This window comes from Eptesicus fuscus, chromosome 9 (genome assembly GCF_027574615.1).
Source record: "Eptesicus fuscus isolate TK198812 chromosome 9, DD_ASM_mEF_20220401, whole genome shotgun sequence".
NCBI lineage: Eukaryota > Metazoa > Chordata > Mammalia > Chiroptera > Vespertilionidae > Eptesicus > Eptesicus fuscus.
Genome location: NC_072481.1, coordinates 51,721,091 through 51,743,736, shown reverse-complemented (window position 1 = coordinate 51,743,736; position 22,646 = coordinate 51,721,091). Strand labels below are relative to the sequence as shown.

At 37.8% G+C, this 22,646-nt stretch overlaps 1 protein-coding gene across 1 annotated transcript in view; it reads left to right on the top strand.

Annotated features, from left to right (window-relative positions):
* Window positions 1-4,815: 4,815 nt before the first annotated feature.
* Window positions 4,816-22,646, top strand: part of NEGR1 (neuronal growth regulator 1) — an 885,056-nt gene continuing 867,225 nt past the window's right edge. Inside the window, exon 1 of the mRNA XM_054721081.1 lies at window positions 4,816-5,199. Coding sequence (XP_054577056.1) covers window positions 5,024-5,199 — 176 coding nt within the window. The 5' untranslated portion in view covers window positions 4,816-5,023. The remainder of the gene's footprint in view (window positions 5,200-22,646) is intronic.

The following is a 22,646-nucleotide window of genomic DNA, read 5'->3' as shown; positions in this document are numbered from 1 at the left end:
TCAGTGAGATTCTATGACAATAATTTAAAGAGCTTTGAAAACAGTATAGTATCCTTGCAACCCCCTTTCCCCCAAAAAAAAAACAAAACTTCTTACCTCTTTGCCTATCATCTACATTTAATAGATAAATTGATGTTTTTAAAAGTGGTAAATGTATGAATATATGATTTATTTTACATAGAGTGATTTAACAGGGAACTGACTTTGTTTTCATTTTCCTTTATTTAATAGCCATTTCCTGACTGTGTACCTTGTAGCTGTCACTACCAGAATATAAAGAATACAAAGGTTTAAATTAGTTCTTTCAAGAAAGAAGCTTACAATCTACTTATATTTTTATTCAAACAACCGCAAAATGACAATTGCTTTAAAAAAATAAGGACTATCACTTCAACTCTGGCTTAAATAAAAGAGCTCCCACAGAGAAATCATAGGCAGACATTTAGAATCAACCTTTAAATTCATTACATCTTTGCTAACCTAGGTCACTCCATCACATGGCAGGTGAATATAGAGATTTAATCGATGGAGAGGAGCTACCTTGGTAGCTAAAGAATTCAAATAAAATACTTTTCCCCCTACAAATCTGCTTTACTATTTTATGTGAAAGCACAAGATGGTATGTTTTTATAAATGTAATCTATAATGGAGTTTCACAACCTGAGGTGATTTTTGCCCTCTCTCCCCTAGTCCACGGACATTTAGACAACATCCAGTGAAATGTTGGTTATCACAACTATTGCCATCTACTGGTGCTATTGCCATCTAGTGCGTAGAGGCCTGGGAAGCTGCTAAACATTTTCCAGTGTACAAGGCAGTACTGACCACAATTACCTGCCCCAAATACCTAAAGTGCCTGGGTTAAGAAACCTTTCTATAAAGGAAGACTTTCCCACGCCCAACAAATTCCCTGAACATCTTAGTTCTCACAGTGACCTGCAAATCATCACCATAGGTCAGTTTAATTTGATAAGGTGCTCCAAGCTTAAACTAGCTTAATTAAATAGAAAATCAATTATGGCCCGAGTTAAGGAGTTATTATCCATATGTCCTGTTTATAAGAGCCTCCTGACTGACTCTTTCAGGAATTACAAAGTTATCTCATTAGTTCTTTCCATTAGTTCCTGAGACCCGTTTGCCTAAAATTTCTCATGCCTAGACCGTAATAGCATGAAAAATGTTCCTGGGTTTACGCATTCAGTATCAGAAAACAAATGTGAACTTATAGTCTAAATTTTTTCCCTTATAATAATCTCATTTGCACTGTGGAATAAAAATCAAACCAATTAAACTCACTTTATCTTTTCAACAACACTGAGGTCAGGGGACTTGAAAAACAAGGGTGTAAACCAAGCTACATAATGTCATAGTCAGTTTTTACAATCAGGCTCCACCTTTCTCCTTCCAAACTCACTCCATACTGGTTATCACATTTCTTCAAATATTAGAAACCAAGCTTTGAAAACAAAATAAAGGTACACGACTCAAAGGAAGTAGTAATTCATTCCAATGACAGTTCCTAAAAACTGTGATGAAGGGACCATCCTATTACACCCACTAAAAGGTTCAAACAATGCTGTTACCTATTCTTGATATTTAAAAACAAATTATACTAAGGAACTATGTGCTAACTAAGTAGGGAGGTTTCCTTTCTTTCGTATTCTTGTTTTTATTTTATTTTTTCTCAGAAGGAGCCAAGATTGCCAGGACTTTAGTCTATGCTGGGAAGAAATCTAGGATCTCAAAACCCTGTAAAATCCTCTCCAATATAGTCCCTTAGAAAGGTGGGGAGGGGAGAAGACAGTCAGAGAAGTTTAAAAAATCATTTTCCTCCCTCGAACAGCAAAAGTACTGTAGTTACAGCCCCACCTATATGTAAATAAGCCCTCCACTAGCCCACATATCTATTGATAAACTAGGTTTAGTTATTGCTTCCCTTTGGGTTTTCTGAGAGTTAAGTGCTTTTTGATCAGTGAATGGAAGTTGATTAAAAAACACACCCTAGAAATAAAGAAAATAAACTCTTTGCCTTTAAATAGAAGTGGTTCTAGTTTCCTTTTGCAAGCCTGCAGGGTTGTTGTACACATTAAAACCGCTGCATAGCTCCATCCCTGGCCACAGAAACCCCAGCGCCCTCCTCCTTCCTCCCAGAAGATGTCAGATCTCGGGGAAACAGCAGTTACAAAAGGATGCTTTTCATAGCTTCTACTAGAAAACGCTGGCACCCCGTTCCTGCATAAAACAGAGCTAAACTGAGTCAGAATGCCGGAAGCTGTGTCTTCTGCTTCTCTTCAAATGGATCTCAATTATTTCTAGAGAGAATTCTAAATAACGCTGCATAATTTTGCCCATGTACATGACATGATGATGTTTCTAATCCCCCGTTTGCCCTAGATCATTTTAAGCTTTATCCATCAGTGTACCACGCCAGAAAGAAAAAAAGCAGTTAACAAGATGACAGTGTTATTTGGCATTTGGCATCAATATTAGCAGGAGTCTCTCATTTGACAATTATTTCCCTAGCGTACCAGACTGTAAGGAGAATGTTTCCATTCATCCGCAAATGACTAACATTGTATTGATGTTTCAAAATGCGGTTGAATACCATTGCGCTCTCAATATCTGAGCTGGGTTTGAGAGTTAGTCTTGAATACCAATAACATCAGTAACTCCTGCTGCAAACGTTTTGGTTAATTGCCAAGCCTTGGGGTGTCGGTTCAGCAGCGAGGTGATGCTGGTTAGGGGCTCTTCCATCAGTCAGTGCAGTGGTCACAGGTGATGGGAACCCTTCCCTTTCTCCACAGATCCTCGTGCACCGCGATAAAAATCACTCTGAGCGCCGCTACCGCCAAGCAAAACGACTCCCCGCCCGCCTCGTAAAGAGCTGAGCCTGGGGAGGCAGCCGGATGCTGACCCCTGCAGAGATTATTGCTTCTGCGCGCCTTGCCAAAGGACCCTGCTAGCATTATGGAACACGAGTTAGGGACGTGCGAGGTTTTACTTATCTCTTCCAAGAAGAACTAGATCAGGCGAAGAACATCTTTAAAGACTGCTTAAGGAGGCTAGGGGTGGAGGAAGGGAAGAAGGAATGGGGTGCTGAGCGTATTTTTTTAATTACTCTACTTGTTTCTCCCCTTCACTGCCCCGCTTTGCTTTCCAAACTCCGCACTGAACCAGAATGATTGGCGTAACTGCTATTGACTGCAGCCTCGGCTCTCTCTCTCTCTCTCTCTCTCTCTCTCTCTCTCTCTCTCTCTCTCTCTCTCTCTCTCTCTCTCTCTCTCATTGATCTGCAAACAACCCGGAATAGCTAAAGGTTCTTAAAGCTGGAAATGCATTCAAGAAGGGAAGAAGGAGAAAATGAAGGGGGCGGCCCCATGCCCAGCACCCCACTCCGCCGTGGGCCAGGACAGCGGCTCGCAGCCGCGGGGACGAGCGGCTTAGGGGCTGCGGCGGGGGAGGCAGGGTCGCGGTTCTGCGCCCGGAGCAGGAAGCCTGTCCGCCCTGCTCTGGAAGCTGTTAAAAATACAATCCTGTGACTCGTTAAACCGATAACCCTGCCCTGCGTGGACACAGATGCGCTGATCATCTCGCCTGATGGGCTCAAACGGGTTAAACTGCCTCTTACATAACAGGACGACGGCCTGGCTCTACACAATTAAAATACTAGATCGTCGTCTCTTCCCGACTCTGCAGCCCCGCACTACCCTCCCGGGCCCTCTCAGTGCGCCTGCGTGCAGAGCGCGCACTGGCCCGGCGTGCACGATTCGCGCGCACACACGAGCACGCGCATAGCATACACTCACATACATCCACACACTCAATACTTTCATCTCACACACACTCACTCACACACACACACACACACACGCACGCACGCACACGCACACGCGCGTACACACACACACGTTAGTGTCAACACACACGGGGGAGGGAGGCGTCCTCCAAACCGTATTGACTGACCCTAGAGGCACTCCAGCTGCTCTGCTGCAAAGCCTTGCCTGCACCTCCCGCGCCTCCCCTCCAAAAGCAGCCCCACCCACTGTCCCTACCTATTTCCGAAAAGAGGTAAAGAGTGAACTAGTCGGCTGCTCGTTAACGGTAGCACAGCCGCCCAGGAGAGAACGGAAACAAATAAAAAAGAAACCACAAATGCTCCCAGTCCCAGGCGTCATGATGGCGCCGGCCACAACTTGGAGGACTTGAAAGTTACGGTGCCTCCAAAGGTAAAACGCACCGGGGAGGGAAAGCCAAGCGCTCCTCTGCTCTCTCCTCCTCGGCCCGACACGGAGACTTTTCTAGCAAAGCAGTGCATATGCCAGGAAGGGAAGCCGTCTGTCTAGGATGCATCTCTCTTTCCCCCGCAGTCTGCATAATTGTGATATACCTCCTCCTGATAGATATTTTCATTTTCTTTCTTTTTTTTTTTTCCTCCATTCATTTCCCCCCCTCCCTGTTGCATCCCCCAATCCCCGGGCGGGGTTGCTAAGGAAACGGCCGCTTGGCAACGCGCGCGAGCCGGGGGCCGCCGGCCGCCGCTGCGCCCCGCGCTGCTGCTGCTTCTGCTGCTGCTGCTGCTGCGGCGATTGCAGCCGCCGCCGCCGCTCGCCCAGCCTCCGCCTTCGCCGCGCCTCCTCCCTCACTCGCCGGCGCGCTCGCCTCCTCGCTAGATGGTGTGCGAGCCGCCCGAGAATCAGACACACTCCGGACTCGGCCAAAAGCAACCGAGAGGAGGTGTAGTGTGGTGCCAGGGGGTGGGAGGGGAGGGAGGGAGGGACAGCGAAGAGGAAAAGGAGGGGAGGCAAAAAAGAGAGAGGGAAACAACACCCAACAACTAGAGAGGGGAAAAGAAAGAAAGAAAAGAAACCCACCCATCCACACACACACAAAAAAAAAAAAAAAAAAAAGAAAAAGAAAAAGAAAAATCCTGTGGCGCGCCGCCTGGTTCCCGGGAAGACGCCAGCACCAGGGGGTGGGGGAGTGCGAGCTGAAAGCTTCTGGAGAGTGAGCAGCCCTAGCAGGGATGGACATGATGCTGTTGGTGCAGGGTGCTTGTTGCTCGAACCAGTGGCTGGCGGCGGTGCTCCTCAGCCTGTGCTGCCTCCTACCCTCCTGCCTCCCGGCTGGACAGAGTGTGGACTTTCCCTGGGCGGCCGTGGACAACATGATGGTCAGAAAAGGGGACACGGCGGTGCTTAGGTAGGAAGAACGGCGTGCTTTTCGTACTTGTCTCAGTCTATCTTTCTCTCTCTCTCTCTTTCCACCTTTTTTTTTTTTTTTTTTTTTTGCCTTCCTTTTTAAACCCAGTCATAAGGCTGATGGTGATCGTTATCCAAAGGCCACATCTCAAGACACCCAGGTGCTAATTTCTGCCCCCGCCCTGGTCCCTTTGCGCCGGGGCAGGCAGTGAGCTGGGCTCGCGGTGCTAGAGCACTTTGCCCGGACGGACGCCAAGTAGCCCCGGGATGAGTGGAGCGTGCGGGTGAGGAGGGGCCGGTGGTACTTTGAAACTCTATTCGCGAGGTCTCTGTTTTACTGTCATTGGGTACTCGTGGAGAGTCTGACAAGTTTATCGGGTTTGTTTCTGTTTGACTCTAGTCTAAGCGACTTTTTCAAACTGCTTGCTCCCAGCTCCCATTTATTTTCCCTCTCAGTTGGACACTTAGGCGCAATTTCTCCCTCTTCAGCTTTCTTTCCTTTTACAGCTTTCCCCCTTTTCTCCTGTTCTCCCTTCTCTTCCTTTTTTTTTTTTTCATTCCCCCCACCCTCTTCTTACTCTCCCCGCCACCCATTGCCTCTTTCCTCCCCTTTTCTATTTTCTCTCCATTCTTTCCTTCTCTTCCGATTTTATCCTCAATTTTCTCTCTTTTTTTTATCACCTCCATTCTAATTTTGCATTCTCTTATTTAACCTCATTTCCCCTACTCTTCACCCCACCCGCTCCCTGTTTTTGTTCCTCGTCAGTGTCCCTGTTCTGTGATCTTGTCAGTCCCATTTCCTATCTCTTCCCCTATCCCTGCCACATAGGCATGCATCTTCCTTCTAACACACTCCAGTCCCGTTGTGTGTTTTTTCCCCACTCTGGCAAATCTCTTTTTCTTAAACACACTCCTTCACATACTCTCTGCTTCACATCCCCACACACATTGGCTCTTCCATGGTCTAACAACCACTTTCACATTCAGATTCTCTTTTACTGTTTGAAAGGCACACACTTCTTTACTGTTCCACATGCTGTCACTCACACATGTGTACAGCATCTCTCCTCTCTCTCTCTCTCTCTCTCTCTCTCTCTCTCTCTCTCTCTCTCTCTCTCTTTCTCTCTCTCTCTCTCTCTCTCTCTCTCTCTCTCTCTCTCTCTCTCTCTCTCGTTTTCTCTATTCCCTCTTTCTTCCCTCTTCCCTCCCTCCTTCAATTTTCAGTTTTACTTATTTTTCTCACTCTCCCTTCTCCCCACTTTTCCCCTAAGCTTGAACATTGAAATGTTTTGTCATTAATGAACATCCATAGCCTGATGCTAGCGCTAAGCAACACTGCGGAGTGAGCTTCTGGATACCTTTTCTCTCTTGTGAAAATATAAATGGATGATCAGCAGTACTTAGATCTAAACAAGGCTAAACACCCTTATTCCTTCTTTTCCCATCGCCCTCTCTTCTCCCCCCTGACACCCCCACCTGATGTACACCTCAGATCTCCCTGAAAGATCTTCTTTCTCTCCACTGGGTGGTAGTTGGCTTCTAAGAGTGGATTGCACAAAATAAGTATACATGGCATGGCTAAGTGAAAGAGTGGGATATGTTTCTGTTTGGATCATGTAACATATTTTAAATTTAATGATCTGGGATCTGGGTGTGGTATATGACTTACAGCTTCTGAAACATGCTTATGAGTCCAAAATTGTGTGGAATACTATTATAGTATCTAATATACACTAGTAATGTGCTTTTATACTCTATCTTCTTACCTTTGCTGTAAACACAGAAATCCACTGGTATATACAATAGTGATGCATACTTTTTTTTTTATAATCTAGTAAAATACCTTTTCATTGTTGGTAAAAGCAATGAATTCTTTGTCACATAGAGGTTATAAATTAAGCCCATATTTATGTTCTTTATATTAAGTTTGTTTTAAAAGTTTGAACAATAGTGGTAAGGATGACACACTATTTTCAGAGGCTATAAACATATATAATGGGAGTTATAATCTATATGTAGAAGCATATTGCTTATTTGTAATGAGTATTAATACTTTCAAACTAAAAATTTTGCTAGAATGCTTGTCTTTTGAGGATATATCTTGGCATTTTGCTTCTAATGGATAACCTAATAAATACTATGGCTAATTAAAATAGCTGAACCCACGTTTTGCTTCTAGGAGACCTATGGCTAGTTGCTCATTGCTTCATCACTGAAGCTTCTGTCACAGTGGGGAGGGTACCCTCCCAGTGCTGTTGGTGTGGTGCAGCCCTTGTTTACTTACACGTATGCACCGTACCTCACCCCCGCCTGCTTTTCCTCTGTCCTGACTTCGTAATATCTTATTTTACGGAACTTTTTGACTTTTAACATTTTTAAACAGACTAGAATCTCTGTCTTTTCTAAACGATATTTCTAAGTAGAGTGTGTTTAAAAAAATAAAAATAATCTTTTTTTGTCATATGCAATAGAAATCTGAGCTGCATTACTTTTTATCCAAAGTAATTTGCTTATAGTAATTCTAGAATTCTCTAGGGAGCATCCTTTTTTTTTTTTTTTTTTTTTTTTTTACCTTTTTTACATTGTCCATGGATTTTTAACTATTTTGGTATATATAATTAGAAGAAATTCTCAGTTATTTTTCTTTATTCTCTCCTGCAATTGGTATTGACTCTATTCATAGACAGAACTTAAAGACGAATTGAGTGTTTGAGTGTAAGTCAGGTGACATATTTTTCATCAAAAGTAATGTTACAGAGATATATGGTATGTTTTTGCTTTGCATATTTAGAATCGTCTTTGATGTTATTCTGTAACTCATTAGAAAACAAAATAAAATAAACAAAATTTACCCTCAACTATAGACCCCCCCCAATTAAAGTACAGAAATCTAATGCTCAAGATAATATTTTACTGAATTACATTATATCATTTATTAAGTTTCACACAATGTACTCCATTTTTCATCTAACACATTCCTCAAGGTGTCTCCAATAAAAAGCAAAGAGTGGCACAACAGCTATCAAATAACTTTAAGAGCCAAAGGCCTGAAAGTGCAAACATGTCAGTCAGTGACTCTGTTGCTTGTGGTTACATTAATGAAACAGAAGTTTAAAGGTCAGATGTTACATTTTTATCTCCAAAATGCCACAATATCTGTTTTAGAGAAAGAATAAATAATAATAAAAAAAAACTTTCCTTAACTCGTGTTATAATGTAAAAGGGAAATACATTCTCTGGCCCACTACCTATATCTTATAATTTATAAACCATCTTCTCTGTTTAGCCTAAATAGAGGACTTACCATGAAATTTCATTTACTAATTTTAGCATTCTTATCACTTTAACTTTGTCTTTTAAAGTTAGTAAAACAATATATTAAATGTCAAAATGTCCATTTCTTCTAATAATGTTATGCACTGATAAAACCTCTGAAGGATTCACTTGAGCTATTTGGACCTTCTTGATAAAGTATTTAATGATGCACCTACTCAATAGTGTAACATTTGGTATCTCTTACTTAAACTTTGGATTCAAATGAATGTGTGGATGTCTAGAATATATTGTAATTTGTTACAAGCACAAATTCAACATTCATTAATTTCTTAAAAAGTGACTTTGATTGCAACTGCATTTATATGTATTAGTGTTTTATACTTAACAAAACTTGTTAAACTGTATATGGAGAAATTAACTTTTTCTCCAGTCTTCATATTGCATTTTGCAGTACGTAGAAGATTTGAGTTAACGTTTCATGGGGCCACATAGCAAAGGACAGGAGATGATAGAACCATATTGACTACACTTCAGAATCTAGGATTTCTAGATGTGGAAAATCAAGGAGAACATAACTCAGCTCTGTTTAAGTACATAAATTTTGGATGACTTTTTAAATATAGTTTTACAGTCGTGTTAATGTGAATAGATTATTTTATTCTTACCTTTTTAACAAACACAGTTATGTTAACATGTCCAAAATGTTTAATATTCTTTGGAACAATACAAGGAACATGGTCATTTACATCCTGCCAGTGTCTGAACATTTTTAAAAACACATGTCATTTTAAGGTAATTATTTACGTATGTTCTACTTCAACTCATCTGTATGAATTTTGCACATTTTAAGTCACCTTCCTGATATGAATTCAAAATATTCTCTTCTGTGCTTGTCATGCTTTAATCAAAGGAAAGGAGAGTCATTTATGTGACATATTTTACATGAGCAAAGTTGAACACAACTCTGTTAATGTAGTTGATTCAAATGGAACATATATGAGATCCTAAAAGGATATTGTAAAAGGAGGAAAACTTTTGCTTAATGCAAAAACATAGAGCACATTTCCACAGAAGGTACATCCATTGGAAGACACAAAACTTTTATAAGTGGATTTATAACTGGATATGACAAGTATTTATTACTTCTCAGCCTATTTGTCCTATACATTTACCTTTAATTAAGTTATGTTAATTTGTTTTATTTGGATGCAAGAAAGTAAATGATTTATGTATGAGAATGGAGAATTACCAATAGCAATAGAAATCAATTATGCTGTACTTTCAGAATACCATTGAAAAGTCTCATATTATCTGTTGAGTCATCCCTACACATTCCAGGTACATTTTCAAGTATATAGATATTTCACTTTTGAAACATCAAGGCATTATTTAAAAACCTATATGCCTATTAAATAGTGCCATTGAACAAGTATTTAAAATTCTGATTTTTTTCCTTCTTTAAAAAAAGAAGGGGTGATAAATTGCCATACTGAATTAATTGGAAAAATGAGTTGCAGAATATGGAATGAATTGCTACAATATTACCTGTTGTGATTTTAGAACTCTTGGAACACAAACATGTTAATGAAGTACTTACTTTAAATAGGTTGGCTTTCTAATTAAAGTACTCTTGAAATAAATTAATTCTGTATTTTCTGACTTCTGAAGAGTTTCAAGAAATGTGCCTACATGTGACAGTTCTGGACCCAATTGACCAGATCCAACCTTCAGCCTTCTGCTGCTCGGGGCTGTTGGAGGTAGATGGTGGAGCTAATTCCACAGCCATATTGCTCAGTCTGCCATGTCTTCAAGCTGCAGTTGGCCAAGAATAGGTAGATAGTTTGGGGAGAACGGAGGACATAATGAGCTAGAGGCCAGAGTGTTTGTTTCTCCCCGCCTTCATTGCTTTGGGCAATGTCCAGCAATGTCTCCCTCTCCCACTGGAACCTCTTTGTTCCATCTTCCACCCCATAACTGGCTCTTGGGCTTCTGTTTATGCCTCATCCATTTGTTCTTTCATGCTAGGAGCAGTAATGGTTTCCTGCTGTTCTAACTGCTGGGTTTGGCTTCTCAGCTTTTCCATCCCTTTGTAATCAGCTCCCTCCATTAAATTCCCTCTGTTTTAAATATCCAGGATGCTTTAAGTTTTTCTGGTAGAGTCCTTATTAATACAAAGTGAAAAGTAATGGTTTCAGTGATTTTAATTATATTTGATTAAATTACTACTTCACCCAATGGCACCATAATGCTGCTTGCTAGCATTGGATATCAACACTGGGGGATATTACAAACAAGAAAGATGGATAGTTGTTTGTTTATATTTTTCCATACCCAGATTATAATGAGAATAAAACAAGTAAGTATTTAATTAAATTTACAATTGAATAAATAATTTTAGTGAAAAATACGTAATGTTGCTATGGGAGGGAAAAATAAAGAAGTTGATGGATATATATTAGCAAGATTCAATAATACTATATCTTTTTCTTTCCTTTTTTTTTTTTTTTTGACTGAGCAAAAGAGAACCAAGGCTAAACTCTGCTTGTGGATATGTGATCAAAATGCTGAGATAATTCTTACAGTTTTGCCTATTTAAATCAATAGGAATTAAAGATCTTTCTTTTATGTAGCTTAATACCCAAGGAGTTTTCAATTTCTTATGAAGAATATGACCAAAACGATGCCCATGTTTCAAGTACTGAAGTATTTGACCACTGTAGAAATTAGTCTCTCAAGCCATTTGAATCTTCTAATTAGAAATCAAATCACTTTTCTACCATATCCTGTTCAAATTAGCATAAATTAAGACATTATGGACATCACATAACTTATATAGAATAACTAAGGGGATCTTCATTAGTGGATATTTTTGTTTGTTTGTTTGTTTGTTTTGTTTTAATTTACTCTCCCTCTTAACTGACTATTAGATGATGTGGTGACTTTCCCCCTAACTTCTTCAAAATACTTTCTGAAAGATATTTGTTTAGGTGCCTGGCTCCAATATAAGCAAGTCCTACTTTTTGGTACATTTTCCCACACTTTTACAGGAAAGTCTTAATTGAAACCATCATTAATGAAATGACCCTCTCTCAAAGATGCTCAAGAAAGGCTTTCTGAATTGGGAGGGCAGTTGCTAATTGATCTCTGCCATTCCATCTTTCTCAAAGTTTTGCTGATCCATTATAGATTATCATTGATGCTTGATAGGTATAAGAGAAAATTATGTATACTGTTCTATTTTCTCTGAGCGGCATAACATTACCTGCCTTTTGGCTTTTGTAAAGGAAATTTTAAATTGGGTAACATGCTCTTTGATTAGGTGTTGTATGTGTTTCAAATTCATCAACACAAAAAAGAACTTCCCATACTACTAGGGAGTAAAATCGAACATTTTTCTACATGGTTATAATCATTACCAGATTGGATTTTAATTAGTTCGCCACATTTAAAATGTGGTTAATTTAAAAGATATTAAATGTATTTAATAATAGTACTATTTTTTTGATCCTTTTAAAAATGTACTCTCTGTTCTTAGCTGTATTAATTTTGATTGACAAAACACCTGGGTTTGTAAGCGCTACAACTGTTGTTCATCTATCCCTAGGGCCTGAGCAGATAACTCTGCATATATCAGGCTGACATCACTATTTTTAATTAATGACTCCACTGAAGGAGAAATGAAAGAATAAATGTATTTGTTCTTTAGTTCATTAATTGTTTCAGATTTTAATAATTGTAATATCTGTCAGACTGTTGGATCTGCATGATTATAGTGATTAAGCACTTTTTATTGAATCTATATATGAAGAGCCTCTGCCTTAAGTAATTCCTGCAAAAGTTCTAATTTAGGGATAAGACACATTGGAATCATTCAGTGTCTTTAAACTATAGGATACAAACTACAGTTTGTCTTGAAGAAAAAGTATACTAAAAGTATTTTTAAAATAAAATGTATTTAATAAGAGTAAAAGGCATTATATATAATAAAGCAAAATAATAATATTATTACCTGTAATAATAAAGGTAAGTTAAGTATTGTTTGATTAAACTTTTATGGTGTGTGCGTTTATGTGTGTGTTATATGAAGATTTTAAATGTGTATTTCTCACTGAGGGTTTCAGAAGAAAAAGTTTGAAATGCAATGGTTATTGTAAGATTTTGAGATATAATTATAATTTTAAGAAGACCAAGCTTTTAAATTATATAGGAAGACTTTTGCTATTTGCAATTATAATCAGCAGATAACAAGAACAGTTCAAAACAGCAAAACATTTTTTTTTTCTGTTTCTATCTCAATGCCTGGAGCCTCCTCTTCCTTTCTCTTAAGGTTTCAATTAAATAAAATCAATAAAAGTAAAGAGGTAGAGAGAATTGGCTATTTGCTATGGATGAAAAGCTTTCAATTGTGAGAAGTAGCTACACACCCCAAACCAGGGCAGAACTTTTGTATCGTTCCAATGTCTTCCAGAGTTAGGGCAACAGTACTTTATAAACCACAGGGTGTTACAGCTGATAGAATTTTAATGTGGTCATATGGCTTTGATTTATAACATTGGGGAGGTTATCTATTAGCATGGTAGTTTCTAAGCCATATCAAGTTCTGAATCCTGAGAGAGGACCTTTGATGCTCTTAAGCATCCAGCTGGCATGGGAACTGGTCTTTTAATCACTTTCTCTAGAAAAAGGGGAATATAAGAAAGCAAGACTTTGGCAGTGTTGCCAACATTAAGTGTTGCTCTTTTGAACAGAAGCCAATATATGATACTTTCTGGATAGCTGGTAATTTGTTCAATTTAAGAGAGATGTTTATAACCCTTTTCAATCCAGAACTAAATTATTCTTTACCGTATTTCACTAAGTCATTTGGACACAGGTTAGTGCCCATGCTCATGCTACAAAATAAGATTTCTTCAAAGCTATAGCTCCTGCCATAAAGTATTGAAAGGTTTGGCTGATCTAAAGGTCCATGGGAAAAAATGTGTTCTGTTGTCTCCAGAAACTCCTTTCCTCTCATGGAACTAAATTAAATTTAGAGATATTAAAAGGATTTAGGAGATATTGTGAACATAAGAGCTGTAATCAGAAGGCAAGAGAGTATTGCCTATATATTCTCTCCAGTAACATTACATACCATTGTATTGGGATATTAAGTGAATAAATCAAAGGGGTCATAAAGTTTTTCTAATCTTATATATATAATATATCTTATAGGCGAACATACTTAGATATATTTTATTTGTGAGTAACCCGTTTTCAAATTTATGTCTAGGTAATTGATAAGCTGAATAGAAAATGGCATTTCTACTGTTTAACATATTGCTTGACATATTATTAGTGCTCAAAACCTGAATGCTGAGTAGGAATTGAAGGAAGGGGTGGGAAGGGAAAGAAGGAGGAAGGAAGAGATGTAAGGATGTTATGCTATATGAATGATTTCTAATAAAATCACCTCACTGTGATGACAAAAAATTAAGCCCACAAATTTTACTATATGTAATAATTATAATAAATAAATAAATTTCAGTTCAAATAATTCATTGTATAATTGAAATAATGTCAGACCTACATCATATTTTACACTCAGGTATATATCTGCCTACAAAGTTGCTGGTACATTTATGTTTATTATAAAAGATAGATAGTAGCTCTATATCTTGGCCTGCAATGGGATCAGGGACCAATGTTTTGTAATATAAGAGGAATTTTTGTACGTATAAATCTTTGAATAATAGTTGTTATTTTATTTATCGATGATAGCCATTTTGACAGTTGTGAGGTGATCAAAACATCATGGTATAGATATAAAAACAGACATATAGATCAATGGAACAGAATAGAGAGCCCAGTAACAAACTTATTTCTGTATAGTCAATTAATATTTGACAAAGGAGACAAAAAATATACAATGGGGTAAAGATAGTCTGTTCAATAAATGGTGCTGGGTAAAATTGGACAGATATGTACAAAAACCCAAAACTGGACCACCTTCTTACACCATATACAAGAATAAACTTAAAATAGATGAAAGAACCTAAGTGTTAGACTGGAAACTATAAAAATCCTGGGGAAAAAAAACATAGGCAGTAAAATCTCAAACATTTCTTGTAGCAGCATTTTTTTTCGGATGTATCTCCTCGGGCAAGGGAAACAAAAGAAAAGTAAACAAATGGGACTGCATCAAACTAAAATGTTTTTGCACAGCAATGGAAACCATGAGCAAAATGAAAAAAAACAACCCACTGAATGGGAGAACATTTTTGCCAATAATACATCTGATAAGGGGTTGATATCCAAAATTTATAAAGAACTAATAAAACTCAACATCAAAAACACACAATCCAATTAAAAAAATAGGCTAAGGGTCTGAATAGACACTTCTCCAAAGAGGAGATACAGATGGCTAATAGACGTATGAAAAGATGCTCAAAGTCACTAATCATCCAAGAGATGCAAATTAAAGCAATGAGATATCAACTACCATCAACACCTAGATTAAAAACAAATAGCCAACTGTGAATTGTAGATGGGACAGCAAATAATTATTCAGGATTAACTATGCTTTTATGACCCTTATGACATCTCTATGTTATGCTGAAGACAATAGGGTTCAGAAGCAGACTGTATGGGCCAGAATTTTCTGTCTACTGTATATTGCTATTTTATCCACAGACAATAAACTCAGTAGAAGCTCAGAAAATATGAATGCTTGTTATAATTCTGAATATTTTCTAAGTGCACAGCAGAATGATTTAAGTTCATAATCAAGTTACAACTCTGAACATTATGATTCATATTCAGAACTCAATGAGTACCTACTATATATGACATTCCATCACAATAGTATGCAATAAGGTGCTTTTCTGGTTTTATAGCCAAGTAGAGTCCCTAGGCCTGACCAATGATCAGAGCCGATCTGTGGGGTGACTGGCTGGGCAATCGGAGGGCCCCAGCTGGCACCCGCCTTGGCCAGCCTGGGGCCTGTGGGCTGGGGGCAGCTCCTACATTGAACGTCTGCCCCCAGGTGGTCAGTGCGCATCATAGTGACTAGTCATTCTTCAGGTCATTCTGCCCTTTGGTCGATTTGAATATTAGGCCTCTATCCTCTCTAATAAAATGGTAATATGCAAATTAACCATCACTCTGCTGCATAAGCCATGGCCACCAGCCAAGCCATGCCCACCAACCAATCAGGGCGAGTATGCAAATTAACCCCAGCCAAGATGGCTACAGCCACAGAGAGCAAGGTTTCCCAGGTAACAGAGCAAGCCAAGCTTTCCGATAGCCGTTGCAGGCCTAAGCCTCCACTCAAGCTACAAAGTTTCAATTATAGAAGGTCAACAAATTCAAACAGAAATGGAGGCAGAACAGAGTTTGAGAGAGCACGCCAGAGTTGCCAGTGGCAACAGGGGAAGCAAACCTTTCCATACACCCTGGCCGGGCTCACCCGCTTAAGGCTACAAAGTTTCAATTGTAGAAGGTGAATTAACTGCAACAGAAATGGCTGCCGCCCCAGAGGGAGCCCCAGGCTTGGCTCCGCTCCAGGTTACAAAGTTTCAATTGTAGAAGGAAAATAAATTCCAGATACCAGGTTCTCTGCTTTCGTTGCCAGGGGGTGTGGCTGGCCTGCAAACCACCACAGGCCCCTCGCTCAGGCCACCCCACGCCCCAAAGGAACCCCCACCCTGATCCGGGACACCCTTAAGGGCAAACCAGCTGGCCCCCACCCCTGCACCAGGCCTCTGTCCTATCTAATAAAAGAGTAATATACAGATTGATCATCACTGCAACACACAATATAGCTGCCCCTATGTGGACACAAGATGGCCACTACAAGATGGCCAGCAGGAGAGGGCAGTTGGGAGGCACCTGGCCTGCAAGGGAGGGCAGTTGTGAGGGACCAGGCCTGCAAGGGAGGGCAGTTGAGAGGGACCAGGCTTGCAACGGAGGGCAGTTGGAGGTGATCAACCCTGCAGGAGAGGGCAGTTAGGGGTGACCAGGCTGGAAGAGGAGGGAAGTTGGAGGCAAACAGGCTGGCAGCAGAGTGGTTAGGGGGTGATCAGGCTGGCAGGCAGAAGCTGTTAGGGGCAATCAGGAAGGCAGGCAGGCAAGCAGTTGGGAGCCAGCAGTCCTGGATTGTGAGAGTGATGTCCAACTGCCCGTTTAGGCCCGATCCCACCAGGATCGGGCCTAAACGGGCAGTCGGACATCCCTCCAGGAGTCCCAGATTGGAGAGGGTACAGGCTGGGCTGAGGGACAACCCCCTTCCGTGAACGAATTTCGTGCACCGGCCTTCTAGTTATATAAGATAAACACAGGCTTGGAAAGGTAAGGTACTCTGCCCTGGGTAGAACAGGTAATGGCTGAGCTAGAATTCAAATCTAGGTCCTTTTACCCCAAACCTCGTGACATTTCTATGCTTCTCACTAAGAGAAGATCAAAACTAATGATAAATTTATTGCTTATCCAGTTATTAACATTTAATAAGTACTATATGAATTTTAAAATACTGCTACATTCACAATGATAAAAATCAAGAATGTATTATATATTTAAGGAAATGTTAAATTATTTTAAATGAGATTAAGTACCTAACATATATTAGATAGTAATAAGCATTCACTAGATTGGAAAACAGTGAATTAGCGAATTCTCCCTCCTCCCCTTTTATTGAATTCATTAGGATGACACTGCTTAGCAAAATTATACAAGTTTCAGGGACACAATTATACAGATTTCAGGGGCACAACACATCATCTGTACACTGTATTGTGTGTTCCTGACCCCACATCAAGTTTCCTTCCATCACCATTTATCCCCTTATACCTCCTCCAGCTTCTGAGAAGTCATCACACTGTTGTCAGTGTCCATGAGTTTTTTTAATCTTTTTCTTTTCTTCTTTGCTCAATCTAAAACTATATATAGTTACCATATTGTCTCCTAGAAGTTACCACACTGTTGTCTATGTCCATGAGGTTTTTCTTTTTCTTTTTTTCTATCTAAAAGCATATATATTCTGGAAAAAAAATATTTCATCTAAGATGATTTCATCCCTAATGATTATAAGTTACTGGTGATACAAGAGAAAAACAACTTCGGACATCATTTATAGTTAGGCATTATACGTTGGTTACTTTGATGAATTCTCAAAACAACCTACATTTTTTCTACTTTATAAGTGGAGAAACAATCTCATAGAAGATGAATAACTTTCTGAACTTTAATACAGGTAGTAAATGACATAACCATAATTTGGTCCTAGACTTGTGTGTCTCCAAAGCCCATGCTTATTATTATTATTTAAGGCACAATATTTCCTGAGGCTTTTTGTATACTGTAGTTATTAACAAAAAGGAAAAGCTGTAGGTTGCTCGCTGTAGTTCTCCAAGTCCTCAGTTTAATCATTTGTGAATTCTGGTATACTTTAAAACAATGAATCAAACTGACTTAAAATTCTCATTGACAAAGGTTAGGTAGCCTAGAGTACAAGCACCATTATTTTCCAAGATAGATGGGAAAATAAATTTAAAAAAATCAGGAATCAAAAAAGATGTTTTTATTCCAATTTTATTCAACATATTGTTAATATGTTATAAAGTCTTAATTCTTTAGTGTATGAAATTAAACATATGGGAAGTAGATGGGTTGCCTTTTTGTGCTAGCTGTAGCACAAATATAGTTTATAACCTAGTTGAGTAGAAACTTATTTTTATAAGTGTATAAGTGTATAAGATTTTTTAAAAATATATTTTATTGACTTTTTACAGAGAGGAAGGGAGAGAGATAGAGAGTTAGAAACATTGATGAGAGAGAAACATCAATCAGCTGCCTCCTGCACACTCCCCTGTTTGTGCAGGAGGCAGCTGGGGATGTGCCTGCAACCAAGGTACATGCCCTTGACCAGAACCCGGGACCCTTGAGTCCGCAGGCCGATGCTCTATCCACTGAGCCAAACCGGTCAGGGCAAGTTTATAAGATTTTTAAGAATATTCTTTAATGTGTTTTTGTATTCACCTTATACAGATTTTACATGTGTCCCAAAGAGGAGAGTAAATTTCCTGATGTCTCATTACTTGGTTATCCAAAGCTTTCCTAACATAAAGTCCTATTTTAGTCTCATAGTATTCAAGAACATTTTCAACCTTCTTTAGTTCAATTCTAACTCCTTATTTTCTGAATTTTGAATCCCTACAACTTTCCATTTTAAATGTTTATTCTATCAATTTTACATTACAGTATACTGTTATCTAATATGATTCTGCAAAGGAATATAATAGCCATTATCTTATATAACAGTCTTTCACTTATATTATCACAAATCCTTCACAGAACTTTGTATATTAGTATTTGTATAGAATATGTTTACTGAATTTTGGAATACTTGAATTTATTTTTCTTTATCTTTTTTTTTTTATTGTTGAGTGTTATTTTTTTCCATAGAGAACGTGTTTTATCAGACCTTCATTCACCATTTTTCAGCACATGTTTATTGAGTCCCTGTCATATACTAGATACTTTTTTATAAGTTTGAAATACAGTGATAATAAGAGATAAGGTCCCTTCTGTTGAACTTACATTGTAATTCAACCTGTGTTTTAAACAGTATTGGGTAGTATAAAGAACTTATGTTTCACATTTTACTTTACCATCTATTGGCTCTCTGGTCACAAGCGAATTATTTGTTTTATAAGAGACTCAGTTTTATTGTTGGTAAAATGGAAATACTGTTAGCTACTCCTATACTGTACGTATTGTCAATTTTGGTAATAACATATGTGAACATGTCCTAAATGGAATTCAGCACACAGTTGACAATGTCAATGTCTTTTCTCTTTACCTTCCTCATCCATCCTTTCATATAGCTGTAACTTATGGCCAGGACTATCTAGTTAAAGGGATGGTTTCATGTCATATTGTGCTTTCTACATTATATTTGTTCTCTAATAATTTCTGAGGCCCACCTGTTTTTCATACAAGGCAGCTTTCTTTGAAAAATAGAGAGATAATCAGAACATGTGATGACTATCTCATTCAGTAGTTTTTATTTCTTGGACTCATTTTTATTTCATCTGAAATGATTTGCCTTCTTACTGTCCTCTCCTTAATACTTTTGTACATGGATTTCCCCCTAAATTTGTCAGTTTTTGACATATTCTGAATGTCCATGAAGAGTATATTTTCTTTCAGTTTCTTCTGTTGGCCTCAAAACCTTCTTGCCAACATTATGTGTTCCTCTAAAGTCATACACTTTTCTCAGTATACTTGCATTATCATTTTTCTTGGTTGGGATGGTAATATATGTAATGAACCCTTCAAAATTTCCACCTGATCCTCTGTTTGACCATCAAAGGAAACAATATTTGAAATTCTTCTGCAAAGAATTCTTCATTGAAATAGCATGTCTGTGCTTTTGCTACTTCATTTTTAAACTATCCTATGCCTCCTAACCTCAATGGAATGAATGACACTTCTGTTTAATTTCAATAATTGAGGAGCTGATTTTCTGACTTTTCTTGGGGCATTCTAAAATTTCTCTTCATATCTGACATATAAAATCACTTGGTTTCTGGTAAGCAATATCTAGACTTTCCTATATCATCTAACTTTAAGTACACATTACATATTGTTTATACGGAAAAATCACTAAAACATACATTGTTGTAAGTTTATTTATTTACTTTAAATTCCCTACCTTATTTCACTCTCTCTCTCAAAACAAGAAATTACCAGACAAGAATGAATATCTATTAATGCTGGTTATCTAGCCAATTGCACAATTAATTTGGGAGATAGAAAGTCAGAGAGAGATAATTCTCTGCAGAAAGAAATGCTTACATAGCAGTTGTTCAAGGAATATAAAAATATTCAAGTAAAGACAACTTTAAATTATCAGGGGGTATTTATTTTTGTCTGTTTTGATTAGCTACAGTCTTCAACATTTTAAATTATTTAAATATTTAAGGTTGCTTTTATAAGCATATACTATTTAAATTTGGCAATAGATTTTCCTTCTGTTTTTCATTTTTAAAACAGTTTAAATGTATTATGTAAAAGTGGGGGCCTTGCATAATTTCTACCCAGCTTTATCTCCAGGGCCAAAGTGGTGCCTGAACCAACACCTGGTGCTCAGTTAGGTTTTAGTGACAGAAAAGATAGAAGTTGGGTGTTTTGGTTTTTTTTCCAATTGTTCCATTTTTTTAAAAATTGTAGGACTTCTCTGCGTTTAATATGACAGTGTTAAATATTCATATTACCAAATATTTAGTTTTATCAAAACTATTTTTCTTGGATTTTTTTTTCTGAGAAGTAACTCTTCACATCACTGTTCTGCAGAATATAGTTTGAGAAACATACATCCATTAGAAGGTTTGAGTAATAAATTTTATTCTAAAAATTGATCAAATTGAAAATATTTTTAGCACATCATGCTCAGTGCCAAAATCACAATGCTGCTCTCCAAGTTGGTTATTGATTTAAATGAGGACAAATATAAATATGTAAATGATGATGCAAAAGCTGTATATCCCCATAGCCATCAATTTAGGATCATATTAGTTCTCAATATTCCTTGTTTACTTTTGAAATCTCTGTAAAACATAAGTTTTCCCCCTTGGATAACAATAGTCAAATACTTACTTGTGGTCCTTCTAAAATATATCTCACTGTTTGAAATGAAAGTCATAATCTTATAACTGTATCAGTTATGCTATACTTATAACTTACAATCTTTCTGAATCATTCAGAAGAGTATGTTGACTTGTTTAAACATTTTATTTTTAAGCTTCTGCTTAAAATTGATCATTTTTAATCCACCATGATTGTTATTTATTTATTTATCTTTATTGTTGAGAGTATAACAGATATCCCCCCAGTTTCCCCTCACTGCCCCCCTCTACCCAGACATCGCCCTGTGCCAGGCACCAGAATTGTTTTGGTTATATTTTGCTTCTAGAATATTTTTTATAATTCTTTCCAGAAAGGAATGCAATTACCCAATCTGCATACAAATATCAGTTTTTAAGAATCTTTGCTCTCTTACTGTATGATGGAATACTGAATGAAGAGTGAAGTTGCATTGAATTCCAAAACAAATTCATCTGAAATTTTATTTTCCAGTTTGAGCAACTTTTTAAATAATGTATATTTCATCCACAGGGTATTTCACTGGGGCGAGTTAGTTTGAGGAGTACTTGACAAGGTAACAGGATCTTAGTGTACAGTATTATCTCTACAATCGCACTGCTTGGTTTTGAATCACAACTTTACTACCATGTAAGCGTGACTGGACTAATTGCTTACTCCCTGTGCAGATGCCCTGATCTATAAACAGGCGACACTAATAGTGCATACTTTATAGAGAGTTGTTATGAGGATTCACTTTATATAAAACTTGCGAATTACTTAAAACTGTGCCTGGTGCATAGTAAATGCTTAGTAAATATTAGTAAGTTATTACATGCTGTTTGCTAACATAGATCATATAATTTATTGGATGAGGATAAAGTTTCTGTTTGAAAATATTCTTCATACTAGTTGGACTTACCAATAGATAATCTAATCTTGATTTGGGGTAAAACCAAGGATGAAGGATATATTTATATAGTTTTTAAGCCCATATGTTTCAAAATCAGACCAATGTAGATTCATTTACTTCCTAGATATTGGGTGTTCAGGCAGTTCACTTAACGTCTCAGAAACATGGTTTTGTTATCTGTAAAATGGAAATGAATCTGTACTTCTTAGAGTTGCTGTGAGGATAAAAAGAGGACATTTACATAAGGCAGTTCATTATGGGATACAGTATAAGCAATTGATAGATTTTTTTACATTATTATTATTATTATTAACTTCATATTATAGCTAATTATTTCAGAAAAATATTTTATTTTATATTTATTATTTATTTATTTATTTATTTATTTTTAAATATATTTTATTGATTTTTTTACAGAGAGGAAGGGAGAGGGATAGAAAGTTAGAAACATCGATCAGCTGCCTCCTGCACACCCCCCACTGGCGATGTGCCCGCAACCAAGGTACATGCCCTTGACCGGAATCAGACCTGGGACCCGACAGTCTGCAGGCTGACTGAGCCAAACCGGTTAGGGCCAGAAAAATATTTTAAATTAAAAGAAAAAGCAAATCGACAAAGATAAAAATCATATGTGATATGTG